General features: G+C 36.8%; 1 protein-coding gene across 1 annotated transcript in view; it reads left to right on the top strand.

Annotated features, from left to right (window-relative positions):
- The window catches only part of NF1 (neurofibromin 1), a 294,673-nt gene that overhangs the window by 157,526 nt on the left and 109,179 nt on the right, over positions 1 to 27,968 (top strand). The window contains 7 exon segments of the mRNA XM_033184286.1: positions 4,347 to 4,482; positions 8,642 to 8,704; positions 14,097 to 14,255; positions 14,776 to 14,873; positions 16,110 to 16,256; positions 17,760 to 17,906; positions 21,074 to 21,184. Coding sequence (XP_033040177.1) covers positions 4,347 to 4,482; positions 8,642 to 8,704; positions 14,097 to 14,255; positions 14,776 to 14,873; positions 16,110 to 16,256; positions 17,760 to 17,906; positions 21,074 to 21,184 — 861 coding nt within the window.

Raw genomic sequence — 27,968 nt, 5'->3', positions numbered from 1 at the left:
CCCCAGATGCAGATTTTCTTTGCACACCATGGGGACACTGCCAGGAGGTGAAGGAAGGGTGATATAGGTAATTCAAGACAGTTTTTCCTACCCACCTCAGTGCCTCTTTCCTTAATATGATGTTAAGACCAGGTATTTTGTTTACTTACCTGATTTTCAGTTCTTATGAAGGTGCTTTTTTTGTATGGATGATGGTTCAGATTGGTGTTCCAATAGGGGGGACGATCCCTGGAGGCTTCCATTCAGCCATCTTGCTCCACCTCCAATTCTGAAGCTGGTTCTTTGAAAATCAACTTGAGCGAAAAGTTTTATACACAGGAACACTTGAATAATTGAACACAGATGTTCATTGTAGTTCAGAATTACTAGAATATTCAACAGGTTACCATTGGCGTGTGGGAAGCAAGAGAGCACTGTGGCTAGAAGGTATTGTTTTATAGGGAAACCTGAAATGGACTGCAGTGTTCCTGCTGCTATGCTGACTCAAAAAAAAAAACAAAAAAAACACGCAATTGTCAGGGTTTCTAGCAGTCTCTTTGAGCCTTGCTAAATAAATTGTTAATCTCATTCATACCCACCAATTCCTAGGCCTCCATATCTAAGATTTGGATTACTGTTGTATCTTAACGTTCTACCTGCATATAATCCCCATATTTAGACAGTCTCTTCAATTAGCCACATATTGCAGGTTCATTTTCCTCCTCTGGCTTCCTAACAATCATCAGCCGTTCTCCAATGGATACCAACCAGGTGTCCGTGTGATTCAGTTCAACCGTGACACTGTTTACCTGGAGTGAGCATCAGATTTCCCACAGGATAAGGGCTGAGTCACATTGCCACCACTAACGATGCCAATTACAAGCCACAGGTTGTTACCTGTGCTTCTCACAGCCTCACCTTGAATTGGATTAATTTGCTAGAATGGCTCACAGAACTCAGGGGCATACTTTACTTTCGTTTGCTTACTTACTATAAAGGATATCACAAAGGATACAGATGAACAGCCAGATGGAAAATATGCACACAGGGCAAGGCATGTGGGAAGGGGCTTAGAGCTTCCATGCTGTCTCCAGATGCACTATCCTCCAGGCACCTCTTTGTGTTTGGCAACCTTTAAGCTCTTCAAACTCTGTTCGTTGGGTTTTTATGGTGGCCTCATTACATAGGCATGATTGATTCAATCATGAGTGGTTGGTGATAAACTCAACCTTCAGCCTCTCTCCTCTCCGTGGAAGTTGGGGGGTGGGGCTGAAAGTCTCAACCCTCTAATCATAACTTGGTCCTTCTGGTGACTAGCCCCGTCTTGAAGCTCCCTAGGGCCTCCCAGCCACTGGTCATCTCATTATCATACAAAAGACACTCAGCACTTCCAGAGATTCCAAGGGTTTTAAGAGCAATGTGTCAGGAACCAGGAGCAGAGACCAAATATATGTTTATCACAATATCCTTGAGTTATTGTATTGAGTACTTAGTGTGGAATACCTGGTGTATATGTCTTTCTCCTTTTTGAAAAGGTCGAAAGGCAATTATTGTTGAATCCTCAGCACCTGACACTAAGATGGCAAATAGTGGATGTGCACTAAATGTTTATTGGATTGAACTGAGTACCTGCCCTACCTACTTTCTCTTTCTGAAATACCCTTACTTCTTTTGTCTATGCAAATTCTGTGCCTCCTTTGGAACTCACCTGTTCAATGAAATATTTCCTGCTTTGCAGTCCATGCTAATTTCTGAACTCTTACTGTATTCAATGCTGTACCACACAGCAAACTCTTAAGGAATCTAGAGCAATTACGTAAGTGTCCAAAGCGTTTCTGTAATACGTTAATTAGTATAGAAACAAAATTACTAGTTAATCTGTTAAAACAAATATTTACTCAGTACTTGCTGTGGTAAGGCACTGTGCTAGTCTTTAAGGGTACATAAGTAAACACTTCCTTCAAGGAGCTTACAGTTTAGTAAGAGGGATAAAACACATAACAGATAAGTGGTGAGTTTCATAAGGGATGTATTTTGAGAGTTCAGATTAGGCTAGTTAGAGAGTAAAGGTTTGTGGATTTGATTGCTGTTGGGTAAAATTTAAACTACATAAAGCAGGCATTATTATTCCTGTGTTATTGATGAGAAAAAATGACACCCAGAGAATTTAAGGATTGCGACCAAGCTCATAATGATCGATAACTGATAGAGCTGAAATTTAAACCTAGTAAATCTGCCTGCGGAATCTCTTCCTTTAATCGCAACACCAGAGTTTAGAGGTGGTACTGATAAGAGTTAGCAACACCGAGGTGGGCCTGCTGGCTCATGCCTGTAATCCTAGCACTTTGGGAGGCTGGGGCAGGCAGATCATGAGGTCAAGAGATCAAGACCATCCTGGCCAACATGGTGAAACCCTGTCTCTACTAAAAATACAGAAATTAGCTGGGCGTGGTGTTGGTGCTCGGCTGTAGTCCCAGCTACTGGGGAGGCTGAGACAGGAGAATCACTTGAACCCAGGAGGCAGAGGTTGCAGTGAGCCGAGATTGTGCCTCTGCACTCCAGCCTGGCAACAGAGCGAGACTCTGTCTCAAAAAAAGAAAAAAAAGCAACACTGATTGGATATGGGGAATAATGAAGTAGAGCAGGAAAAAGTGACATCAGAGATGGCCTGAATGATGTGATTAAGAAAGTGATAGTGCTATTGATAACATAGGGCATAGGATAAGACATACGAGTATGAGGAAAAATCGGTTAATTTGAGGCATACTGATTTTTAGATATCAGTGGGGAGGGGACATCTAGCAGTTAGAAATGTCAGACTGGATGTGAAATGCAGTTCAAAATAGGGGAAACCTGAATGGCCACAAAATATCTAAAAGCATATCTAACCTTAGTAGGAACTGTGGAAATAGAAGTTAAAAACATGAACTACCTGATGTTTTTCCCACCTACTAGTTTGGAGGGGAATAAGAATTCTTATACAGTACTAGTTTTAGAGCTATTTGGCAGTTATCTAGTAAAGTTAAATCTGCATATACTCAATAACTCAGAAATTTCATTTTTAGGTAGCTGCCTTAGAGAAACTCTTATGTGCAAGAATGTTCATTGCAATGGTGTCTATAAAGGTGAAAACTGTTTAATGTTCATTAATTAGAGAATAGATAAATCATGGTATACAATAGACTATTATGCAGTAAAGTGAACTATATCTTCATCTGTCAACATGGACAAATCTCAGAAACATGATGTAGGGTGAAAGATGAAAGTTGCATTTTGTTACTATTGATGAAAAAATTAAAAACCTACATCATTCAGCTGGGCGTGGTGGCTTATGGCTTGTAATCCCAGCACTTTAGGAGGCTGAGGCAGGTGGGTCACTTGAAGTCAGGAGTTCGAGACCAGCCTGACCAACATGGTGAAACCCCATCTCTACTAAAAATATATAATTAGCCGAGTGTGGTGGCGCATGCCCGCAATCCCAGCTACTTGGGAGGCTGAGGCAGGAGAATCGCTTGAACTCGGGAAGCGGAGGTTGCAGTGAGCTGAGATTGTGTCATTGCACTCCAGCCTGGGCAACAAGAGTGAAACCCCATCCTCCAGACCCCTCCACCCCCCCAACCCCCCCAAAAAGCCCTGCATCATTCATATGTGTGTGTTAATTTTTTCGTATGGGCATATACACATAGAGGATTATGAATTGGAAAAATATGTGCTATTCTTGTTTTATCTGTCCCCTCTCTCCCCCTTTTGTTGCTTGGGTATTTTAAAGCATATCTCAGAGATCATGTTCCTAACAGACACAGACTTAAACACACACATGCGTGCACAGCCTGAGTATTTCCACACAAATTAAAGTTAGTAATCCTGAATAATATATCTAAGACTAGTTTTCTGTTAAATGTTTTTCAGTTATCTCAAAGTCGTCTTTTTTTTATTTTTATTTTTATTTTTGAGATGCAGTCTTGCTCTCTCATCCAAGCTGGAGTGCAGTGGTGCAGTCTTGGCTCACTGCAGCCTCCACCTCCCAGGTTCAAGCGATTCTCCTGCCTCAGCCTCCTGAGTAGCTGGGATTGCAGGCGCCTGACTAATTTTTGTATTTTTAGTAGAGATGGGGTTTCACCATGTTGGCCAGGCTGGTCTTGAACTCCTGACCTCAAACGATCTGCCAGCCTTGGCCTCCCAAAGTGCTGGGATTGCAGGTGTAAGCCACTGTGCCCTGTCAAAATTATCTTTTTTATAGTTGGTTGTTTAAAGATTCCAGCGAAGTCCACACCATTTGGCTTAATGTCTCTAAAAGAGTCTCCTTTAAGGAGTGATTTTTGTTATTTGTTTGAAACAAAAGTATTAGGGTTTTTATTTTTTTGTAGGTTAGAACCATCAGAGAGCCTTGAGGAAAACCAGCGGAACCTCCTTCAGATGACTGAAAAGTTCTTCCATGCCATCATCAGTTCCTCCTCAGAATTCCCCCCTCAACTTCGAAGTGTGTGCCACTGTTTATATCAGGTATGCTTACAGTTAGAGATTACCATTATTAATCTAAAGTTAAATTATGAAGAATGCTTTATCAAAGAAGGATCTAGCTGCTGATGGTGTGTGGTTAACTATAATACTGAGTGAGTTTGGATGAATAACACGTTGAGAATTGTTGTTGGAATTGTCTTTGAAAAAACTTAAATATTACTTAGGCAACAGTTTGAAGTAAGAGAAGACTTTAAAATACTAAATCTTCCTTGCATTGGGAGCAAGTTTAAAATGCAGTGAATCCATTGGATGTGATGGGTGTGACTGAAATGAACATATTATGGATTTTTGTTGTTATCGTCTATTAACCTAAATTATTTACAGGGTGTTTCACACTTAAGGCGGGTCTCCTCCTCGCTTTTTTTGCCTTGTGAATTGCTTGATCATCTGTGATTTTGATTTATTCATTAATGTATAATTAGTTTGTGTCAGGTTTTCCCAGGATAGACTGATTGTTCTGTTTATTTTATGTAGCATGTTTCTTAAAAGAGATATTGCATCATCATCATTCAGACCAAATTATTAGACTTTCTAACATTAGCACTGCAAGTAATACATCTGAATTCAGAAGATAGCCATAGTCATGGCCTTCTTTTTGAGGGAATTAGGTCTGTGTTCTTTTATGCCTTCTACTGTGTTTTTGAATTGCACATTGCAGTTTTAGGAGTTATTTATTCCAAGGGAGATCCTGCAAATGCACGTTAGCCTTTTGGAAACTATGATTCTGGAAGAAACATTAATGGGTCTGGAATTTGGGGTAGGGGCGGGTATAAGGGAAATACACAGTTATCAAAACCCATGTCTTTGTGTCTCTCTCTTTGCAGAGTCATCGCAGCCGTTTGCTTTTTTTAGCGCACGGCTTCAGTTGCTTAGAGACATTAACAGCATCATTGAAGTCACCATTTTAAAAGCTGTTTGAGGCTGCTCTATGTGAATTTTTTCCCCATTGCTGTTTTTAAAGATGTATCTATTCTATCTGTAAAAAAGCTTTTCACAGTATACATAGATGATAAAACATACTTAACATTGTCTCTCTTAATTTATCATGACTTTTCTGTCTTTACAAAAAGACTCAAGGAAACTTAGGAAAATCCTACATAATTTTTTCAGCTAGTTAAATCTGACTCTAAAGGGTGGTTTAGTTATAATATGAAACTTAATACAGTGAATATCTTCTCTTAAGTTTGGGCTGTATTCAGGTTTCTCTTTAAATTTTATTTAGTAATTGTTCTATTGATGAAACTAGGCAGACGGGAAATAGCACATTAAAAAATAGTCTGGGTTGACTTCTTGGTTGGCCTTGTAGTAACTGGTGTCAGAGAGCAAGTGGGTTTCTAAAATGACAGTGGCTTTGACTTTAGCTGGTTAAAAGTGAATGGGGACTGACTACATGATTACATGGTCTAGGAGATTGTAGTAGAATTTCTTCATGTGGTTGTCATCCTAAAAGAAAAACCTTTTTGTATCATCAGCAAACTTGGAGACCATTTGCAGACCATGATTCTGATAATGTAAAAGGAACAGGTCTTAGCACTTATTTAGTACTTAAGAAATATTTAATGAAGAAATAAATTTCCCCATCCCTCCCACCTAAGTAAACAAGATTCTTGCCAGCTTTCATAGCTGAGAAAGGAGGAAAATAGTGAAAATAGAAAATAGATTATTAAACACTGTATGTGGTGATTATTAAACAGTATGTTATGCTTTTTAGAGCACTTCACAATAAAATATCCTATATTAATAACAAACCTAGATTATTATGTTAAAATTTCCCATAAAATTATTATCTTTAAAAACATGAATTAAATGTGGTATCAGTGCATTGTTTGAGTATTGGGTAAAAGCATTGTTGAAGAGCAGAGACAGTATGCTGTGTTGTTATTAAATAAGGCTTTGTTTTTTAATTAGTAATTGGTAACAGGGAATGTTACATTTACTGATTAGAAAGAAAGATAGGGCTGGGCACGGTGGCTCAAGCCTGTAATCCCAGCACTTTGGGAGGCTGAGACGGGCGTATCACGAGGTCAGGAGATCGAGACCATCCTGGCTAACACGGTGAAACCCCGTCTCTACTAAAAAATACAAAAAACTTGCCGGGCAAGGTGGCGGGCACCTGTAGTCCCAGCTACTTGGGAGGCTGAGGCAGGAGAATGGCGTAACCCAGGAGGTGGAGCTTGCAGGAGGTGGAGCTTGCAGTGAGCTGAGATCCGGCCACTGCACTCCGGCCTGGGCGACAAAGCGAGACTCCGTCTCAAAAAAAAAAAAAAAAAGAAAGAAAGAAAGATAGGAAAAAAAGCTTTGGTCTCAAGATAGTATTTTATTGAGTCTGCTCCCCAAACCTAGTTTTTTTCCTTTTCATTTGCTCTTTTATTTTTATTTGTCTTCCCTCTTCTGACTTCTTGCCCCTTTGCCTTTGGCAGTAGCACAAGTGTACCTTCCTGCTCTTCTGTGTTCTGCCTGGAGGGATAGTAGTCCCTTGGCTCCTGCTTTGGGACCTACTGGGGAAATGTTGTAAGGGAAGTGAGTATATTGCTAGCTAATAAACTTCTCTGGACTTTAGCCCCTTTTTTGAGTTCATATCTTGGCCTTTAAGCCTTTTAAAATCATGCTTTAATCAGCTGTATTACTTTATATACCTTCCTTCCTTAGTTGACTGGATTAAGGTTATATAAGAATAGCCAACTGTGAACATGTGTCAGATTTATAATTAAATCATTTTCTCATGTGTTGTTTTCACTTCTGATGGTTTTAGAATAAAGATAAAATAATTCCCAGAGTGCATATTCTCTTATGGTGAGAGAATGCTAAGAACTAATTTATGATTCTAAATAAATCTCACCTTTTTTCAGTAAATCTCCTTCTCCAAACTGAAGTAGTTTACACAAATTTTTAAGGCTGTAAATGACAGTTATATACCATGGTTACTAATACATTCGTATATAGTCTAAAGTTTGAAACAAAGCTCGATGAGCTAAGGGGCTGTGTCTTCTTGTTTTACTGCTATTTCCCAATGCCTAGAATGGCATTTGACATTTAGGTGCACAGTAACTGCTTGGATGGATGAATGGGTGGGTGGATGAATGGATGTCTAACTAACTTAAAGCCCAAGTTATGGGTTATGGTGTTGGATGCCCAGAATTCCAAAATAAGATGCCATCTATTTGTGGATTAAATAATTCTGACATGGTTTTTGAAATATTTTTAAAGTAATTATTCTGCCTAGGCTAGTCCTATCAAGAGTGTTTTAATTTTGAAAGAATTCTTTGGTCTAGAAAGAGCTCTGAGAGATGAAGCCAATATGTGTCTGGAGTTCTGGGATTTTTTAGGTGGCTTTTTTTTTTTTTTGAGATATTTTGATCAATGGTCAACTGTAATATGTGAAGTTTTAAGCAGGCCTACAGTTTTGTTCTGTAATTTTCTCTGCAGTTTCTTCACTTTAATAATATTAATGCTTCTTACTAGTTGAGCTGATAACCTTCTTCTCCCAAATGTTGCAGAGCTTTTAACCTCCTCTGATTAGAACCATTTCAGGAAGTAGCCTGCAAACATTGAAAAATATGTGAAATGATAAGAGTAATCTTTTTTAGGGAGAGAGAAGTCTTTAATTCAGTTTCTAAAGTGCATTTTTATGTTTATCCATATAATTTTTATTTCTTTATTCAATAAGATCTTAATTAAATGCCAGGTGTTGGAAAAAGAACTTAAAGTCAATTGAAGGATACACAGAGAAGAATTTTACATATCAAGAAAAAATAATGTAGACACAAATGTTTTTAGTGTGTGATCTACTTGTAATGGGTATTTTATATTAAATTTCTCAAAAGCTAGGAATTAACCAAAATGTAAATATTTAATATCCTCAAATTCACTTCGGGAGAGTTTTTCTGTGATTCATAGCCAGAAATAGTAGACATGATTGGGTCTCAACATTTCTTGCTGTTTTAGTGCTTGGCTTAAAAATGTAATAAAAATTAAAATCCAGAATTAAAATTCATTCCTCAAAATTCAGTTGATTTCTAATTTTTTGTTGATTCCATTTGTGTTACATTTTATGGTGTAATTTTATGTACAAGCCAACATTGTTTTTGTTGCTGTATGTAGTCGGTGCTGTGACTTGTTTGTGCTCATCTCTGTTCTGTAGGCAACTTGCCACTCCCTACTGAATAAAGCTACAGTAAAAGAAAAAAAGGAAAACAAAAAATCAGTAAGTTTGGAGAACTTTTTATTAGCTGTTTCTTTCAAAGCAAAACAAAAATCTTTTGCTGTTTGTTAAGAATATCTTCACTTCAGCCTATTTGACCTTCACTGTAAAATCATTCTACTAATTCTGGCACAAAATAGCTTTCATTTCAATTAACCCTGGAATTAAGTTACATTGAAACATTCTCTGTGTTCCTTTGGTTTGATTTATCCCAAAGGCAATTTGTGGGCATTTGTTGCATTGGATATCCTTGGTCTAATTTTATTATTGTTACTTTTTAAATTATAAATGAATGCAAAGAAACTTAATTTCAAGGCCTTAGGAAACGCTGACTCTCTTCATTCTTGCTTCTTGTTTGAAGGTAATGTGAGTGGTTTCTTTTCCCAGAGATGACAGTGTTTCTTAATTGTTAGAAGTATATGGTGGGAAAGTGTCACTTTCTAAATCTTACCTAAAAGTTGCTAAATTTTATTTTTTTACTCTTCATATTTTTATCTAGGCAGTCTCAGGCATAATTTAGATATTTGTGCATAGTTTCCTAGAAATTTTAATGGTAAAACTACTTTTACCTCAAAAAAAAAAAAGGAGGTAAATGATAAGATAGTATTTTTGAGATAAAAGAAAACTGAGTTCATATGTGTAGAAAAACACATCATTCTGCAAACATAATGTGAATATACTCTCTGCTTCTATGAACTTGGCCTGATTTATTTAAAAGGAAGAAAATTATGAGAGTCATAATTATTTTCTTCCAGTGAATGGAATTTGTACAAAATATAACATGCATTCATTTAACATTTGCCATTATTTGTCAGAGTGACTTATCAGGCTGAGCCCTGTCTTTGTTCATATAATCCAAATGATAGTAGAGTAAGATGTAAAGAAAACTTTTAGGAGTCAAGTAGGTAGTTTTCTTAAAAGGGTGTAATTTAGAATACAGTGTTCATCTGGTTTCATCTTTCATTCCTTGTCTAAACTTTACATATAATAAAGCTTTATGGCGGGGCACAGTGGCTCATACCTGTCATCCCAGCACTTTGGGAGACCAAGGTGGGAGGATCTCTTGAGCCCAGGAGTTCAAGACCAGCTTGGGCAACATAGCAAGTCATCTCTACAAATAATTTTTTTTTTTTTTTTTAATTAGCCAAGCGTGGTGGTGTACTCCTGTAGTCCCAGCTACTCGGGAGGCTGAGGCAGGAGGATTGCTTGAGCCCAGGTGGTTGAGGCTGCAGTAAGCCGTGATTATACCACTGTATTCTACCATGAGTGACAGAGTAAGACCCTGTCTCACAAAAAAAGAAAAAGAAAAAGCTTTACATATGTTTCTAAGCTTTACATATAAATTGTCTAAGTGTTAAATATAGATTTTTAAAAATTCAAATCAAAATTTAAATTTATAGACATACTTTTGTTGTATCCATTGAAGATTTTATTTTTGAGTATATTAAGTAAATTTGACTAGCTATGATCAAATTGATAGGATTATAAAGACGTTTCTAATGCTTCAGACTTCTAATTATCAGTATATGTGAGTTTAACATAATGTACACCATCATCGTTGAAATTAATTTGCTGCTTCTAACACTCTTGTTCAGTGTTATACTAATGCCATTTTGTAGTGTATCACATAATTAAAATTCAGGCTTTCTGTGTTTCTCTAAAGCATGTTTTCTAGCCTTCCTAACACTGCTTTATTTATTAAGATTTTGTTTAAAATTGTTTCTTGAAATGTTTTTTCTACTAGAGTTGTTTTCAAAAAATTTTTTTTAATTTCTGAGTAATACTAAGTTTTGGAATGTATTTCTTAGTACAGGTAATATGAGCTCCTCATGGAAACAAGGGAAATCTAATTGGTAATTTGAGATATTTTAGAGTACATTCCAAAGTATGAAGACAGTATACTCATAAATTTAAAATGTTGTTTTATGGAGTTGTGTGCTTTAACAAAATCTAGTGATCTTTAAGAGCTGACTTTCTTTTTGGGTGTATGTATCATGGATGGAATATGTAAAATATAGAGAGGTGTGGCTTCTAGCATATAGCTGTGTAGTCACATTACAGATAACTGTTTATTCGCAAACATATAGTATATAATGAGGTTTACTTTGAAAGTTAACTGTCTGCCTAACTCAGGGAGAATGCAGTAACTAAGCATATATGGGTAGTAACGCTCTTGCTGAAGTGTAGTTTGTGACTGCATTCATTCACATTGTGCAGTCAGCTTTTACCAAGGGAAGAAAGGGGACATTTGGCTGATAACGAGTCTCAACACACAGACTGGCCCAACTTTGACCTTTTATGCAGAATGTCTTTTGGATCCAAATTAGATTTTTATGAATTAAAAAACCAATAGAGCATGTATGTATTATGAGGTAAAATTGCACTGGTGTCAATTAGTGTTGAATGAAAAAAAAACAGTCCTTTTATAAGTTGACTTATATAAACTTATAACTTGTTTATATAAGTTATATATACTTATAACTTATATGAAACTTGTTACATAGCATTTTTATTGATTTTTAAAATCAGTTTTTAGTTCCAAAATTATATTGATTCTGCCATCAGTGTGATACATATTTATATGATACATGAAACAGTATGTGTTCCTGAGGTGTGGATATTTTGGGTTTTGACATGAATTATTTTTAAAGATGTGGAAGATGGTAAAACTGTGGTACTTTTCGTAAATTTTACAATATTCTTTTGGGAAATCACTTAGTTTTTCATTGAATTCTGATGCTGAGTACCTTTAAGTATAAATCAGGTGTAAATATGAGTCACACTTTAAAACTTCTTTGTCCTAGAGAAAACCAGTAAATAGCTACTTCCAAAAAAGTATTTTGTCTAATTGATGATAACCATTACAAATTTCCTTGTTCCTTCTCCACTCCCAGTGCTTCATTTTACTAGCGTAAAAAATGAAACAGTATTCTGAAAGCTCTCTATGTGTTTCACAGCAGGTTAACATTTTATAAACTAACTGGTTCTTTGAAAATTAAACTATGGCTTTTAGTTTTTAAAAAACCGTTTTAGAATTTTAATGGGTTAAACTTATTAGATGCTAATTCTTTTAAAATAATCTATTTTAAAATAATTATAAAGCAATTTATAATCCTTTTCCCTCCTGCCAACTCACTCCTTAAGGGCTTTAAAATGTTACAGGTTTGTTTTGTCTGCCTTTATTTATTTATTTATTTATTTTTGAGACAGAGTGTCTCTGTATCACCCAGGCTGGAGTGCAGTGGCACAATGGCTCACTGCAACCTCCACCTCCTGGGTTCAAGCGATTTTCCTGCCTCAGCCTCCCAAGTAGTTGGGATTACAGATGTGCGCCACCATGTCCAGCTACTTCTTGTATTTTTAGTAGAGATGGAGTTTCGCCATGTTGGCCAGGCTGGTTTTGAACTCCTAGCCTCAAGTGATCTGTCTGCCTCGGCCTCCCAGAGTGCTGGGATTACAGGTGTGAGCCACCACGCCCAGCCAGAGAGTTGTCTAAGATTAAAATTTGGGAGTTTTAGAAGAACCACTCAGTAGCAATGATGATCTCTGAATATTCTAAAATTATGTGAAGAATTTTGTGTGTGTGAATGCCTACATTCATTTTTCTAACCTTGATCAGATTTCAGAGAGGTTCCTCATCCCCAGAAGGTTGAACACCGTACTGAAATAGTTGAAGCACTCGAATTTTTTCTTAATTTTACATCTTTCTATAGTTTCAGCTAAAACTTCTGTGTCTAATTCTAAATTTATATATTTGAGCTAAAAATAAATGGTATTTAGGTTTTAAAGCCATTCTAATAAAGCAGCTATATTTAGTCACCTTCACCAGTTTCCGCTCATTTAGGAGTTAAGGTTGTTCTTCATGCAATAAACACTGTAACATAAAGAAAGCTTCCTGAACTACGTGTAGTGTAACTGAAGGTGGGACTATATTAGTTACAACTGACCTCTTTTTATCACCTCTTACAAATATTTTTTTCTCTAAAATCTAGTTTTTAACTTCCTATTAGAGATTATAGAAAGCTATTTTGAGATTATAAGCAGTGATAACGCATTTAAAATGTGGACTGCTTAAAGCACTGCATTGAACAGGGTGAAGGGAAATAATCCCGATTCTTTCCAGAGTTAATCTGGAGTCAGCCTGTCATAATTTATGTCATAATTTCCTATCATAACTTATGACAGGAAATATTTATTGAGGCATTGTGAAAAAAATAGCTACATAATATTCTGCATGTAAATCTGGGACCCCCTCCCCCCGACCAATATCCTTTGAAATGAGGGTTTATCCTTGGAATCGCAGATTATTGAGTGGAATGCTACAGTTTCGTAGTCACTGCTACTTTAAACAGCAGTTAGCCACACTAAGCAAAAATAGCTGTAGAGATTAAAATGTTACATTGTGTTCTTTAAAAATAAACATATGTAGTATATATAAAAAATGTAAATTGCAAAATATAATTTTCATCTATAACATGATTCAAAGTAGGGGACACTGGGAAGGGATGGGAGCTGAACCAGTTTTATAGCACTCTTCCCAAGCTAAGGTACCTTTTATTTTATCTTAATGTAGAATGTTTTATAAAGGGAAAATAACCCATTTTTAATATTGAGTTCACATTGCTTTTCAGGCTGGACAACCATTTCTTGAGTTCTTAAATTATTTTTATTTGACAGAATTATAAATTGAGGTAGATATAGGGATTCTCTCTTCTGGTGAGATCCTTTTTTCTTTTAGGTCCCCAAGAATTCCCATCCCTCCATGGTTTAAATAATAGGTAGGTTTTTATATTATAAAGGAAGCTATGAAGAAAAGGAACTGGCAGTAACATTACTTGTAAGTAAGTTTTTTTTTTTTTCCCTCAGGAATCTAAGATTTTGTTTTGTATATGGCTAGCATTTTTTTCTTAAATTCAGTTGTAACTGGTACACAACAAAATGTAAACATGTACTATCAGGTATAGGATGTTTTGGGGGTGTGCTGTTGAAAATTTAGTTTCACCTTATAAAGTTGACCACACTTTCATGTCTGTTAATCTTAGTAAATTATTATCATCTTTGTGTGAAAATTTGGTCTGCTTTCATTACTCATCAAACTTGTGGTACAAGTGATGATACAGTGAAGATTTTTTTTCAGGTTTCTTCTACCCATCTCATCCATGAGGTTTTTCTTTCCTCTGAGATAGCTTAATTGTACTTTAATATGACACAAGACTAGAATTGAGAGGAAACTTTATTTTCTCATGTTTTGGGAGAAGAAAAAAATAGAAATATGTCATTCATGAGGACTGATTGATTCAGAGTTTTTGTGCGAAGTTTTACCTTTGAACTCTTTGTTTTCATGTCCTTATTTTAATTCAAACCTTATACTCAATTCTCAACTCCTTGTTTTTAGGTGGTTAGCCAGCGTTTCCCTCAGAACAGCATCGGCGCAGTAGGAAGTGCCATGTTCCTCAGATTTATCAATCCTGCCATTGTCTCACCGTATGAAGCAGGGATTTTAGATAAAAAGCCACCACCTAGAATCGAAAGGGGCTTGAAGTTAATGTCAAAGGTGAAATATTTTGATAATCTAGCTATCTTAAATTCCCTTTGCAACTAAATTTTCAGCTTTTCTTATAGTACTTCCTCTTACATTTGTATTTGAAATACCCTATGGTTTTCAGTTATGTGTTTTTGTTTTATTTTGTTTATATTACAAAGGAATTCATTAGGTACCTGATGGACCTTATTTTCATGAGAAAACATGTTGTTACAGCAGATGTCTTGTGTTATGAAGATCATTTTTTGCATAATCATTCTAGACATTCTGAAACAGACTAGAGTGTAGACTATAGGATTTTTTTAAAAAGGTATTGAACATTTTTAATATGTATTTTTACATGTAAATATAATAATTATATTTGGGAAGGATAGAAACACTACCTAAAATAAGTTATAGAATGAGGAATGATTAATTTTTAAGTACTAGCAGAAATATCAATGAGAAAATTCATGCTTTTAAAGAATATATTAATGTATAGACTTCATACAATAAATAATCTGATTATTTATAACCCTGTTTTATTGTATAGATACTTCAGAGTATCGCCAATCATGTTCTCTTCACAAAAGAAGAACATATGCGGCCTTTCAACGATTTTGTGAAAACCAACTTTGATGCAGCACGAAGGTAATTTACTTGCCACTTATTCAGTTGCTCTGTTTGAATCAAATATTTTCAGTTTCACATAAGTCCATGTACCTGTTTTACATGAAGTTCCAGTGTAGATGTTTTTCTTTTCCTGCTCTAGGTCAAGACATAACTTGTCTTATTTTATTTTACTATAAAAGACAGTCATGAAATAAAATAATATTTTTTATAATTTGGTAGTGATTTTCATATTTGAAAATCAAGAGGGATTTTTGACATGTCTAGTTAAATAAAGGATTTGAGGATGGTACAATATGGGGACAAGGAAGAAGGAGGATTCTTTTTATTTAAAACTAAAACCAAATTGGTATCAATAATACATAACAATGTTTAATAAGGTTTTTTTGATGTTAGAGTATTTGTGGTACTTAAATTTGGAAGTGTATCTAAACTAAAATGTTATTCTTTAAACCAAGTAAAGCAAACACATAAGATTTTGTTTATGAGAAACTTAACTTTATGATTGTAGAAAACTTTTCTGCTAGATTTCCATAACTAGTTATTTCACTGTATTTCTCTGAGTTACTGGTTTATCTGTAAAGTGGGAATAAAGTCTTTGCCTGAGTTGTTTTTAGAGGAAAAAAAATGAGATAATTCATAAGAAAGTGCTTTGTAAATTTACGTCTGGAATTCTGCTTTTCATGCAGTATGAATCTAATTGATCCTCGTCATCTAAGCTAGGCTTGTACAACTCTCTCTTCCAGTCTATCATCATTGTAGTTGTTACTGACTGCTTTTCTGTTAGGGAAACTGGAGTTTAAAAGGTATATTGCTGAATGACAAGCCTTGTTGGAAAGAGAGTAAATGTCAGCATAGGATTCATATTCTGGCACTCTGAGTACCCATACAAAGTTAAAAGGATCAAAGTTTTAATCCTGGCTCTGGCAGGCTATGCATCTTTGGGGAAGTCTTTTGTCTGGACCTTCGTTTCCTTGTCTGTAAAATACTAGCCTCTTTCCAAAGTTTCATCCATCTCAATTTTGTTGTTGTTTAACTTCAAAGCCTACTTTGAAGCTGAATCCATGTATCAGAAATGGAAAGCCAACTTTCTTCTTGTCCTTTTTGCTTTGTCTGATGTCAAGTCACATTTTGGGAACAAGCCCTCCATATTTGTAATCTCAGTTACTTCACAAAGTTACTTCATATAAATTTAATTCAAACATAAGTCTGGGTGTATCTGGTGTTGAAAATTCTAATGACTTTGCATTTTTGAAGGTTTTTTCTTGATATAGCATCTGATTGTCCTACAAGTGATGCAGTAAATCATAGTCTTTCCTTCATCAGTGACGGCAATGTGCTTGCTTTACATCGTCTACTCTGGAACAATCAGGAGAAAATTGGCCAGTATCTTTCCAGCAACAGGTAAGATTTCCCAGTCATGGGGATAGTGAATACTCTCCGTTTAAATTTAGATTAATAAAATTATACTGCTTTTTACTTTGCATCTTCTTGGACTAAGAATTATGGTTTAGAAAGAGAAAGATTCTTTTTTTCAAAAAAATACAAACAAAAGGTTAAGTCATATTAAATAATCAACAAACCTACCTAGGTTCCAGTGGTTATTATTATTATTTTTTTGTCAAGTTAAGAAATCACAGATTCACTCTTTGGGTTTTTATGGCTTGCAAACTGTCATAGACCCAAAGAAGTTCAAATTAGCATTGGCATTTGAATCTGAAGAACAGCTAATTCGTAGGAATTCAGTAATTAAAATATTGTCAGCATTTTAATTCTATGATAAACTCATTTGTGATACTTTAAGTATATGCAATAAAGCTTTGTATAGGAAATATCGGCCTGACATGGTGGCTCATGCCTGTAATCTCAGCACTTTGGGTGGCCTAGGCAGGCAGATCACCTGAGGGCAGGAGTTCGAGATCAGCCTGGCCAACATGGTGAAACCCTGTCTCTAGTAAAAATACAAAAATTAGCTGGGGCTGGACGCGGTGGCTCAAGCCTGTAATCCCAGCACTTTGGGAGGCCGAGACTGGCGGATCACTAGGTCAGGAGATCGAGACCATCCTGGCTAACACGGTGAAACCCCGTCTCTACTAAAAAAATACAAAAAACTAGCCGGGCGGGGTGGCAGGCGCCTATAGTCCCAGCTACTCGGGAGGCTGAGGCAGGAAAATGGCGTAAACCCGGGAGGCGGAGCGTGCAGTGAGCTGAGATCCGGCAACTGCACTCGAGCCTGGGCGACAGAGTGAGACTCTGTCTCAAAAAAAAAAAAAAAATTAGCTAGGCATGGTGGCAGGCGTCTGTAATCCCAGCTACTTGGGAGGCTGAGGCAGAAAAATCGCTTGAACCTGGAGGCAGAGGTTGCAGTGATCCAAGATCGTGCCATTGCACTCCAGCCTGGGCCACAAGAGCTAAACTCCATCTCAGAAATAAAAAAAAAAAAAAAGAAAATACTTAAAAATTGAAATTATTAATTTGGGCATTGTTTCATTAATCTTAGTAGTCTCTTGTGTATCATAAATTACTTGCTGTCTCATCTAGTTATATAAACTTGTAAAGAGACCAAATTTCTATGTATGAAGAGTCCCTAACAAAGGAAAAATGAATTCAAATTATTTTTAAATGCCAATAAAAATGGTTAGCATATTCACGGGAAAAGTAGTGGACTGTGAAGCTAAGGGTAAGCAATTGGGAGATGGGAGTTTAAATGACAGGGCATTTTCGTCTTTTATGAGTTATTAATGGATTGAAGTAAACATGGTCCTGAGGTCTTTTTGGTGCTGTTTACAAATCAGCAGAGACCACCAGCTGACAGTAAAAGGAAAAGCAACCAGTTACAAGTTAAAGAAATGTGTAGCGCAAAATGTGAACTGCTAATTTTTTTTCTAAGTAGTTTGCTGTATCTAGGGATCATAAAGCTGTTGGAAGACGACCTTTTGATAAGATGGCAACACTTCTTGCGTACCTGGGTCCTCCAGAGCACAAACCTGTGGCAGATACACACTGGTCCAGCCTTAACCTTACCAGTTCAAAGTTTGAGGAATTTATGACTAGGTAAAGTACAACCTTGAAATAGTTGATTGCATTCTTTTTGTTTGAGAAGCAGAGTTTGCCCACCAGGCCACTTGTTAGATATGATAGAAAACTATGAGGAAAGATGTATTTAATAATCACATTGCCATGTTTGGGGATCCAACTATATATTATTTATGTATATAGGGTGTGTTTTTTATATGTTGATTGTCATAACAATAGTAACAAATCATATTTTATCATCTTGCTTTCATAAGTTTTCTTTTTTTTTTTTTGAGACGGAGTTTCGCTCTGCCACCCAGGCTGGAGTGCAGTGGCCGGATCATAAGTTTTCACATTTAGTACTTACCAGGGAGTGAAGACAACATTATTTTCAAATTATAGTTAAGGAAGATGCAACTCAATGTGAATAATTGACTTGCTTAAGATTTCACACCTGTTTCATAGGTCTTTTGGTTTTAAGTGCAGGACTTTTCTACTACACTGTAACATTTTTCAGAACCCTCATAAAGGTTAATGGTTTTGACTTCTTTTAGATAAAGGTCCAGAAAATATAGTATACTTCAGTATTGCTATAAAATTTCTGTGGACTTTTGTTTGAATCCCATTTAGTGGGATTTAGTTTGTGAACCAAAAGATCCTCATTGTTAGACACTTACTCTATGATGATACAATGAGAGTAGTTTGCTGAATCTTTTAAAGTACCTTTCACAGGACTTGATGCTTAATAAATGCTCCTTGGTGTCTGTGAGTTGAGTGTTATGTTCATAGTATGTGCCAAAACAGAAAAAACAGAATCTGATGATGAGAAGTTAAAGATTTGTATGTAATATGCCTTGAATTGTAAGTGCTTGTTGTTAGTTGTGTTGCATATAGGTCATGGTTTTGTATACATAAACCCAAACCAATGATACTGTTAAAAGAATATATGAATATATGAAAGAATGTATAAACATAAGAATGTATGGGTATATAATGTCCTTTCCAAATTAACTTTTATTTTTAGCTCTATGAGATGTTTCTCAGTCCAACAAATGTTTGTTCCTGTGTAATTAAGGGCATATTTTCCATACAGAATATTCACATTACGTAACTGAAAATTATATACTACAAAGATATAATACTATTTTTAGGCCAGGCATGGTGGCTAATACCTGTGATCCCAACAGTTTGAGAGGCCAAGGCAGGAGGATTGCTTGAGGCCAGGAGTTCAAGACAAGCCTGGACAACATAGCAGGACTCTATCTCTACAAATAATAGAGTATTAACCAGGTGTGGTGGTGTGCACCTGTGGTCCCAGCTACCTGGGAGGCTGAGGTGGGAGGATTGCTCGAGGATGCAATGAACTGTGATTGCACCACTGCATTTCCAGCCTAGGTGACAAAATGAGACCTTGTCTGTGCATAAAGAAATAAGTAAAAAGAAATATAAGTAAATATAAATATAAAAATGAATGAATCAAAACAAACAATTTTTAAATTTGACATCACTGAGGACATCCTAGCCGTTTTTCTAGGAAACTATTTTTATTACTCCTTTCTTTCTAAGATCCTACCTTCCCTTACAAAGCAATCTTTTGTGCTTTTGAAGATTAAGTGATCCAATATGTATAATATACTTAGCATACTATCTGGTACTTGTAAACTGTTTAATAAATGTTAGATCTTATTTTGGTTCTGAATTCCCACTGATGCTCTTGGAGACCCATTTTCTTTAAAAAAAAAAAAAAAATGAAGGTAGCTTTATAATATTTTCAGTTATTAAAAAAATTATTAAATTACTCGATATAGAAATCTAAAGAAGAAAGTAAAAAAAAAAAAAAATTGTTTATCCTCCCTGTCAGAAGTAATTCAGTTAACGTTTGCTGAATAGTCTCCCAGTCATTTATCTATGCACATGTATAATTATTTCTCCTATCAAATGATATCTAGGTTGTTTCCATTAATATTTTTAAAATTCTGACCTGGTACCAGCAGCATGATGGGCTGAGCTAATGCAATCTCTTTCCCAAGACATAAGACTCATAGAAATACTAGGTGTAAAAGAAAATATGTATAGTTTAAAAACTTTAGGCCAAGTGTGGTGGCTCATGCCTGTAATCCCAGCACTTTGGGAGGCCGAGGTGGGTGGATCACCTGAGGTCAGGAGTTTGAGACAAGCCTGGCCAACATGGTGAAACCTCATCTCTACTAAAAAAAAAAAAAAAATATATATATATATATATATTAGCTGGGCGTGGTGGTGGGCACTTGTAATCCCAGCTACTTGGGAGGCCAAGGCAGGAGAATCATTTGAACCCGGGAGGCAGAGGTTGCAGTGAGCCGAGATTGCGCCACTGCACTCCAGCCTGGTCAACAAGAGCGAAATTCCGTCTCAAAAAAAATAAAATTTGTAGCTGAAGCTAGTTTCTAAGCAAATTACCTAGCATACAGTCAGTACAGACAGATAAATGGAAAATATGAAAGAGGTTAAGAGATGCAGAAGATAGAATGAGAAGGTCCAAAATATGTCTAGTAGGTGTTCCCTAGAAATTGAGCTCAGTGAGAATGGGGAGAAGTAATATTTGAAAGGCTAATGGATGGATGTTTTCTGGAGTTGATGAATGACGTGTATCTTGAGGTTAAAGAAGCACACTGAGTCTTGAGCAAACTATATAACAATTAAACCAGGCTTTAATACATATGGGAACGTAACATATGATATAACTGGTATTCAAAATCTAGATTAGGATGGACTTTCAATAAATGGTGTTGATACAACTGAGTAATGATCTGGAAAAATACTTTCATACCATTTATGATAGGCTCCCATAAATCAAAAAAACATGAGCAAAGCTAAGGCCTTTTTCATCCATTCAAAATCCATAAACTAGAAAAGATTGATAAAATGAATTCATTAAAAAATCATAAACTTCTGTCTGGGACAAAAACGTCATGAGTAAAAACAATCCTATGGTTAATATCCTTGTCCAATAGTTCTCTTAGAATAGTCCTAAAAGTTCTTTTGTGGTTCAAAGAGTAATACCTTGAAATTTTTGGTGCATGTTGCCAAATTACCCTTTAGAATGCCTGTTGCTTTTAAAATATTTTTTCATTTTAGTGTTTTATTGTTTATCCAGTTATAGACTTTTTTTACATACTCAGTAGACGACATAAACCCTCATAGTTACTCTGTTCTTTTTCTTTTAGGCATCAGGTACATGAAAAAGAAGAATTCAAGGCTTTGAAAACGTTAAGTATTTTCTACCAAGCTGGGACTTCCAAATCTGGGAATCCTATTTTTTATTATGTTGCACGGAGGTAAGACATACTATGTTTTGGTGTCTCTTAACAGAATTTTTTACATTATAGCAAATATAAAGAGATGGCAAGTTTGGTTTTTCCTAATTGACTTAACAGGAATTGAAGACAAGTTTACCTGGGAGCATATAGCAGGATAAATAGCCTGCCTTTCCTAAAATGATGGTCAGTATCTAGTAGCTGCTTTTGATACTACCCATTTCATACTGGTTTCTCTGTCCTACATCATTTTTTAAAATACTGCCTGCAATGGATTAATTACCAAGAGTTAAAAACCCACAAAGAATATGTTGTTTTCAAGTATATTCTGATTAAATAGTACTCACAACATGATAACCGGGAACTTTTTTTAAAGGAAGAAATAAAACTGTAAGAGCCTATTTCTGAGAACTTTTAAAAATATGCTGTGTAAGATGGCATTAGGGTGATTTAGAAAATAATTCAAAGGAGTGGTGGAGAATATCTGTGAAGGTGGTGCAGGCGGTGGCCTGGAAAATGGTTCTTGTTCATGCTGCCCTCAATTGAGGCTAGTTCCTAGAAAGCCTTTCTGGAAATGTTGTGAGCTCTTCTTTAATAATAGGTATGATGCTTGCCTTGCTTTCCCTACCATTGTCTTTTCTTTCTTGCCTCATTTTACCTTCCTTTTGAAAACTCATCTGTGACATTATTTCGTCAGTTTGACTTCTTCGCATTTACCATGACATACATTCATGGTAATTGAACCTTAGAGACAACATGATATATAGAGAAACCACTGACTTTGGAATCTCAAGGACCATGTTTAGACTTACTTCTGCTACTCATTAGTTGTAGACTTAATCTTTACCAGTTTCCTGAATTTAACAGTATTTAACATCCATAACCATTAAGTTAGTAGACTTACATGGTTAGTCAACTTACTAGCCACAGGTGGCAGTGTGTGGGAAACAAATTGAGGTTGAGAAATAGTAGAGAGATGGTGAAGGAAGATCAGTGGAAGATGGGAAACTTGTCTAATTGGGTAATTCAGATAGCCTTAAGACCAAGAAGTCCAAAGGACTGGAGCATTAGGGAATCAAGAAAGTAAGAAAATTGCATTGAACCTCCCCCTGCACCCCCCTGCCCTTTAACAACTCTTAAGTAACCCCTCCTCACCTTCCCATGAAAGGCCTCTCTCCAGCTCTCATCTCAGTTGCCATTTCTAAATTGCGTAAGATCATTTTAATTTTCGTTTGCACTTGAGATGAACCATATTTGTATTCTAACCCCAACCTTTAATACAACCAGGATATTTTTACTTTCTCTTTGTTGTCTAAGTAAAAAGCAAACATTGGTAAGGGAGGTAGAAGATGTGTATCCCCGTCTTCTTTAAAATCTTATTAGTTTACAAATAGCAAAGCTTTATGGTAAACAAAGCTGGGGTTTTTTTCAGGATCAGAAACTGTTATATTTGTATTCTTGCTCTGTGGTGATCTAGCAAAAACTAAAGGAAAGCAGATTGGACCTGCTGCAGATCCCTTCGTGAGATTCAATCAAGTTGGTTTCCATGAAGCCTATTGAGTGTTGTGGCTTGAGAGTGCTAAGAATTCTCAGCTCTGCTGCTTATTAGCTGCATAATTTTTTTTTTTTTTTTTTGAGATGGAGTTTCACTCTTATTACCCAGGCTGAATGCAATGATGCGATCTCGGCTCACTGCAACCTCCACTTCCTGGGTTCAAGTGATTCTCCTGCCTCATCCTTCCGAGTAGCTGGGATTACAGACATGCACCACCATGCCTGGCTAATTTTGTATTTTTAGTAGAGATGGGATTTCAGCATACTGGCCAGGCTGGTTTCAAACTCCTGACCTCAGGTGATCTGCCTGCCTCACCCTCCCAAAGTGCTAGGATTACAGGTGTGAGCCACGGCACCTGGCCTTAGCTGCATAATCATAAATAAGTTTATTTTTCCAGATCTGTTGCTTCATCTGTTAAAGCTGGGGTGTGTGCTTATAAAAACTGTCTACCTCCCCTATAAAGTGTTTTTTTCACCTGTAAAGTTATGTAAGGAGTAAATTTGAGATTTTCTTTTTTTCTTTCATTCTTTTTTTGGGGAATATGGCACTGTCAGTTTCAGATTTTCAATCCTTTTAGTTTCTTACTTAGACCTACTGGAGCTCCTCCTGGCCTTCATTTTTACCTGGTGTGACAGATGAGTACACAGTACATCAGAGCAGAGTATCCATTTACTCCATTATGAAGGTCTTGTCTCTCTGTATGCCATCAGTTTTGTCAAAGAGCACTTGGATTTGACTTCTTTTGATATTCCTGCGTTTCTGTGGCTTAGACTACCATGTGTTAAGTAATGCTTTTTGAATTGTGGATTTTCTAATCTCCTTATAGATAGTCCACAGATGTTTCAGACTTGAAATGTCCAAAACTTAATTCAGTATATCTTCAAATCAACCTCCTCTTCACACCATATTTCTCTTTCTCAGTAGCATCATCATCCCTTCTAGTTCCCCATCTAGAGACCCTAATCATTTTAAATTATTTCTTCTTATTTCTTTTATCTTTCTCATTGTTAGTCACCAAATCTTGGTTTTACCTGTGAGATCCTGGGCAATCAATTAAGTTATTTTAGTTATTATTGCAAAGCAGTCATTTGTATTTTCTCAAGAATAGCTTTTAGGAAAAGTATGAATTAGAGCAGAGCCTATCCAGATAAAGGGAACTAGATGGCTGTGGTGCTGGAACTGGCTACGCTCTTTGACTGTCTCTTAGTTTTGTGTTCAACTCTTCCTCATGATTTTCATCTTTCTGTATTCTTTCAGCTTTTGCCCCAGATAGTAACCCCTTCATTGTCTCAGTACTGCACGTCTGAAATTCCAGAAAGAAAATAGGATTCAGCTAAAAAGTATCTCTGCTTGGCAGAAACTTTAATGTTAGGTTCTGGCCAGCCAGTTGATTTCTGGCTGCCCCTACGTCCAGTATGTGCTCCTGGCCCAGCAGTCATGTGATTCAAAATGTGACTACTTGGCTGTGCACAGTGGCTCGTGCCTATAATCCCAACACTTTGGGAGGCTGTGGCGGGCAGATCATGAGGTCAGGAGATCGAGACCGTCCTGGCCAACATGATGAAACGCCATCTCTACTAAAACACAAAAAATTGGCTAGGCATGGTGGCGCGCACCTGTAGTCCCAGCTACTTGTTAGGCTGAGGCAGGGGAATTGCTTGAACCCGGGAGGTGGAGGTTGCAGTGAGCCAAGATCGCACCACTGCACTCCAGCCTGGCGACAGAGCAAGACTCTGTCTAAAAAAAAAAAAAAAAATGACCACTCAGTGCTGTTTCTTCGTCAGGGGCTGTTCTTAGGTATGTGTTTTAATTTTTTTTGTTTTGTTTTTGAGATAGGGTCTCACTGTTGCCTAGGCTGGAGTGCGATGACACTATCATGGCTCACTGTAGCCTCTGGCTCCCAGGTTCAAACAATCCTCCTGCCTCATACTCCCAAGTAGCTGGGAAGACAGGTGTACGCCACCACAGCTGGCTAATTTTTCTTTTTATGTTTTTGTAGAGATGAAGTCTTGCTATGTTGCCCAGACTGGGCTTGAACTCCTGGGCTCAAGCAATCCTCCTGCCTTGGCCTCCTAAAGTGCTGGGATTATAGATGTGAGCCACAATGCCTGGCCTAATTTTTTTTTTTAGTTAGACCTTAATGGACTAATATTACTATTAGGTACCCTGGCAATGTCTTTCGAAACCATTTTCTCCCACTGCATTACTGGAACTCTCACTGTGTCTTACCTATACTAATGTAGCATTATTCTCCTCCTCCTTCATCCCCAGATGACTACTTCTAGGTAATCTTAACATTTCTTCTGGAGCCAGTTTCCAGTAGAAAGCTTGTCTCTCCCATTGACTCCCTGCATAAAGTCCAAGTTCTGTAGTCAAACATGCAAGGTAATTTGGCCTAATTTACTTTTCTAATCTTTTCCTTGTATTCCATCCTATATACTTACGCTCTTGCCCTGTGGTAAAGTAGCATAATACCAGGACATTGTTGCAACATTGTTTATATAGTGGCAACAAAAAGGAAAACAATAGAGCTGTGTTTCAAAAGGGGGATTGTTGAATAAATGATGATACATTTATATTAGTGAATAATGCCATGTGTTGATTTTGCTTGTTACAAGTGACAGAAATGCAATTCAAATTTATGTGTGCCAAAAAGGAATTTACTGACTCATATGCCTAAGAAAATCAAGAGATGTACTAGTTTCTTGCATGACTAGATGCAGAGCTTTGAACAATATCATCTGCAGAACATCTGTCTTCTCTGGCTCTTAACTCTACTTTCTTTGTGTCGGTTTTATTCCCAAGCAGCTCCTCCCAAGTTTTGGCCAGTAATGGTTTGTGTTCTCCTAGCTTAACAATCCCAGTGGAAAAACACCTCTTTCCTAGTTTTGTGGTTTCAGCAAAAGTGGTTGGTCTTACTGGCCTGGTGTGAGTCACATGCCAATTCCTAAGGCAGTCACTATGGCAAAGGGGATGGAATTTCTTGGTTATCTAGACCTGGATCATATGCCCCTTCCTGGAATGCAGTGGTAAAGCCAGCCCTATCCAAATTGCACGAACTAAAAGGAGGGCATGGGGGCAGGGTTTTCACAAAGGAAAATTGAATTGCTGTTACCAGAATGAGGAAAAATGGATACTGGACAGGCAGAACTAGCAGAAGTCCTCTACATCCAGCTTTTAAAAGGCCCAGAAAGATGACTCTTGATACTTACCTTACAAGGTAGACGACAATGTGTGTGTGTACCTGCACATGTGTATGTGTAGACTGAGAAATGTATGAAATTATATATATTAACTGTTCACATTGCTTATCTCGGACGTGTGATTGGAGGAGATAGAGGACTAATTTAATATTTCTGTTATTTATCTCTATGTTGTTTGGCTTGCCAGGAGCATATATTGTTTTTGTAAGAATAATTAAAAATATAAAACCCCAAAGTGGCTGGACGTGGTGGCTCACACCTGTAATCCCAGCACTTTGGGAGGCCAAGGCAGGGAAATCACTTGAGCTCAGGAGTTTGAGATCAGCCTGGGCAGCATGGTGAAACCCTGTCACTGCTGAAAAATACAAAAATCAACCATACGTGGTGGCATACACCTGTAGCCCCAGCTATTCAGGAGGCTGAGGTGGGAGGATCACTTGAGCCTAGGAGGTCAAGGCTGCAGTGGGCTGAGATCATACCTCTGTACTCCAGCCTGGGCAACAGAATGAGGCCCTGTCTGAAAGAATAAATTTTAAAAAACACAAAACAAAACCCAAGTTACAAAGAAGAGTTTTCCTCTTAGGAATATTGTGACACCTGGCAATTGCTTTTTGGGTGGTAGTAGTAAACAATGATAATAGCTAACATTTCCTAAGTGCTTTCCCTGCATCAGGAAACTGCATATTATATAATTTCTCATTTAATCCACGTAATAACCTTCTGAGATATTATTAACAATTAATTGATATGCATATAAACCGAAACCCAAACCTGGCTATCAGAATGATCTGAAACATTAAAACAAACATATCTCCAGCCCTACTTCCAAATCAAAATCTCAGGGGCAGGGCCTTATTTATATATTTAACAGGCACTGCAAGTGATTCATTTATTACTAAAGTGTGTTTGGGAATCTCACTGGGTCATGTATTTAATCCATGGTAGCATGACTAGTAAGAATCAGAAGTGGATTTCAAACCTAAGCCAAAGCTCTTAACAAATGCACTATTAATCACTTGCTTATTACTATTATAATTTTATGCTTGGGTAAATCTTTGTAGATGAGCATGAAAACCTAACCAACAGTTATGAGATATATTACTCTGGGGAAAATAAGTTTTCAATTCCAGGCATCTGATTTACAAATGATTTTTTGAAACATAAGACAAGGGTTTACTCAATATAAGATAATCTTGTCATTGGCGCAATATCATTATACATTACAAAAGTTAGGAGAATTGGCACCTTTTCTTAGCGAAATGACATATTACTATTAACACATTCATGAAATATGTTCAGATGAATGTGTTATTTTGTAAAGCACTTTAGTTTATCAGATTAGCATTTTTTGTCTGTTTAAAAAAATATATATATAGACCGGGCTTGGTGTCTCACACCTGTAATCCCAGCACTTTGGGAAGCCAAGGCTGGTAGATCACCTGAAGTCAGGAGTTTGAGACCATCCTGGCCAACATGATGAAACCCCTCTACTAAAAATACAAAAAATTAGCCGGGCCTGATGGTGCACGCCTATAATCCCAGCTACTCTGGAGGCTGAGGCAGGAGAATTGCTTGAACCTGGGAGGTGGAGGTTGCAGTGAGCTGAGGTCATGCCATTGCACTCCAGCCTGGGCAAAAGGAGTGAAACTCTGTCTCAAAAAAATAAAAATAAAAATGAAATACAAAAACAGCTTCCCCCATACCACTCCTTATCCCACACCCCCATCCCCTATCCCCTATCCTTCATCTCTTTCTGTTTCTCACTCACTCTCTCACTGTCATATGTGTGCTCTCTCTCTCACACACACACACCCCACCTACATAATTTCTTCTCTTACACCTTTAATATAAATATCTGAGTTTCAATTCAGTTTTGCAAACATTTAAAAGGCAAACATGGTATTTTGCTTCTTTCAGCATTTAATAATAAGGTAGTAAGTACGTACTTTCTTCATATGGAAGGAAACCATCATATTAAGTTAATATTTGAACTTACACAATTATAATTTGCAAAAAAACAAATCAAGTTAATGATTTCTTAAGTAAT

This window comes from Trachypithecus francoisi, unplaced genomic scaffold (assembly GCF_009764315.1).
Source record: "Trachypithecus francoisi isolate TF-2019V2 unplaced genomic scaffold, Tfra_2.0 Lachesis_group20, whole genome shotgun sequence".
NCBI classification, from domain to species: Eukaryota; Metazoa; Chordata; class Mammalia; order Primates; family Cercopithecidae; genus Trachypithecus; species Trachypithecus francoisi.
This window is presented reverse-complemented; position numbering and strand designations above follow the sequence as displayed.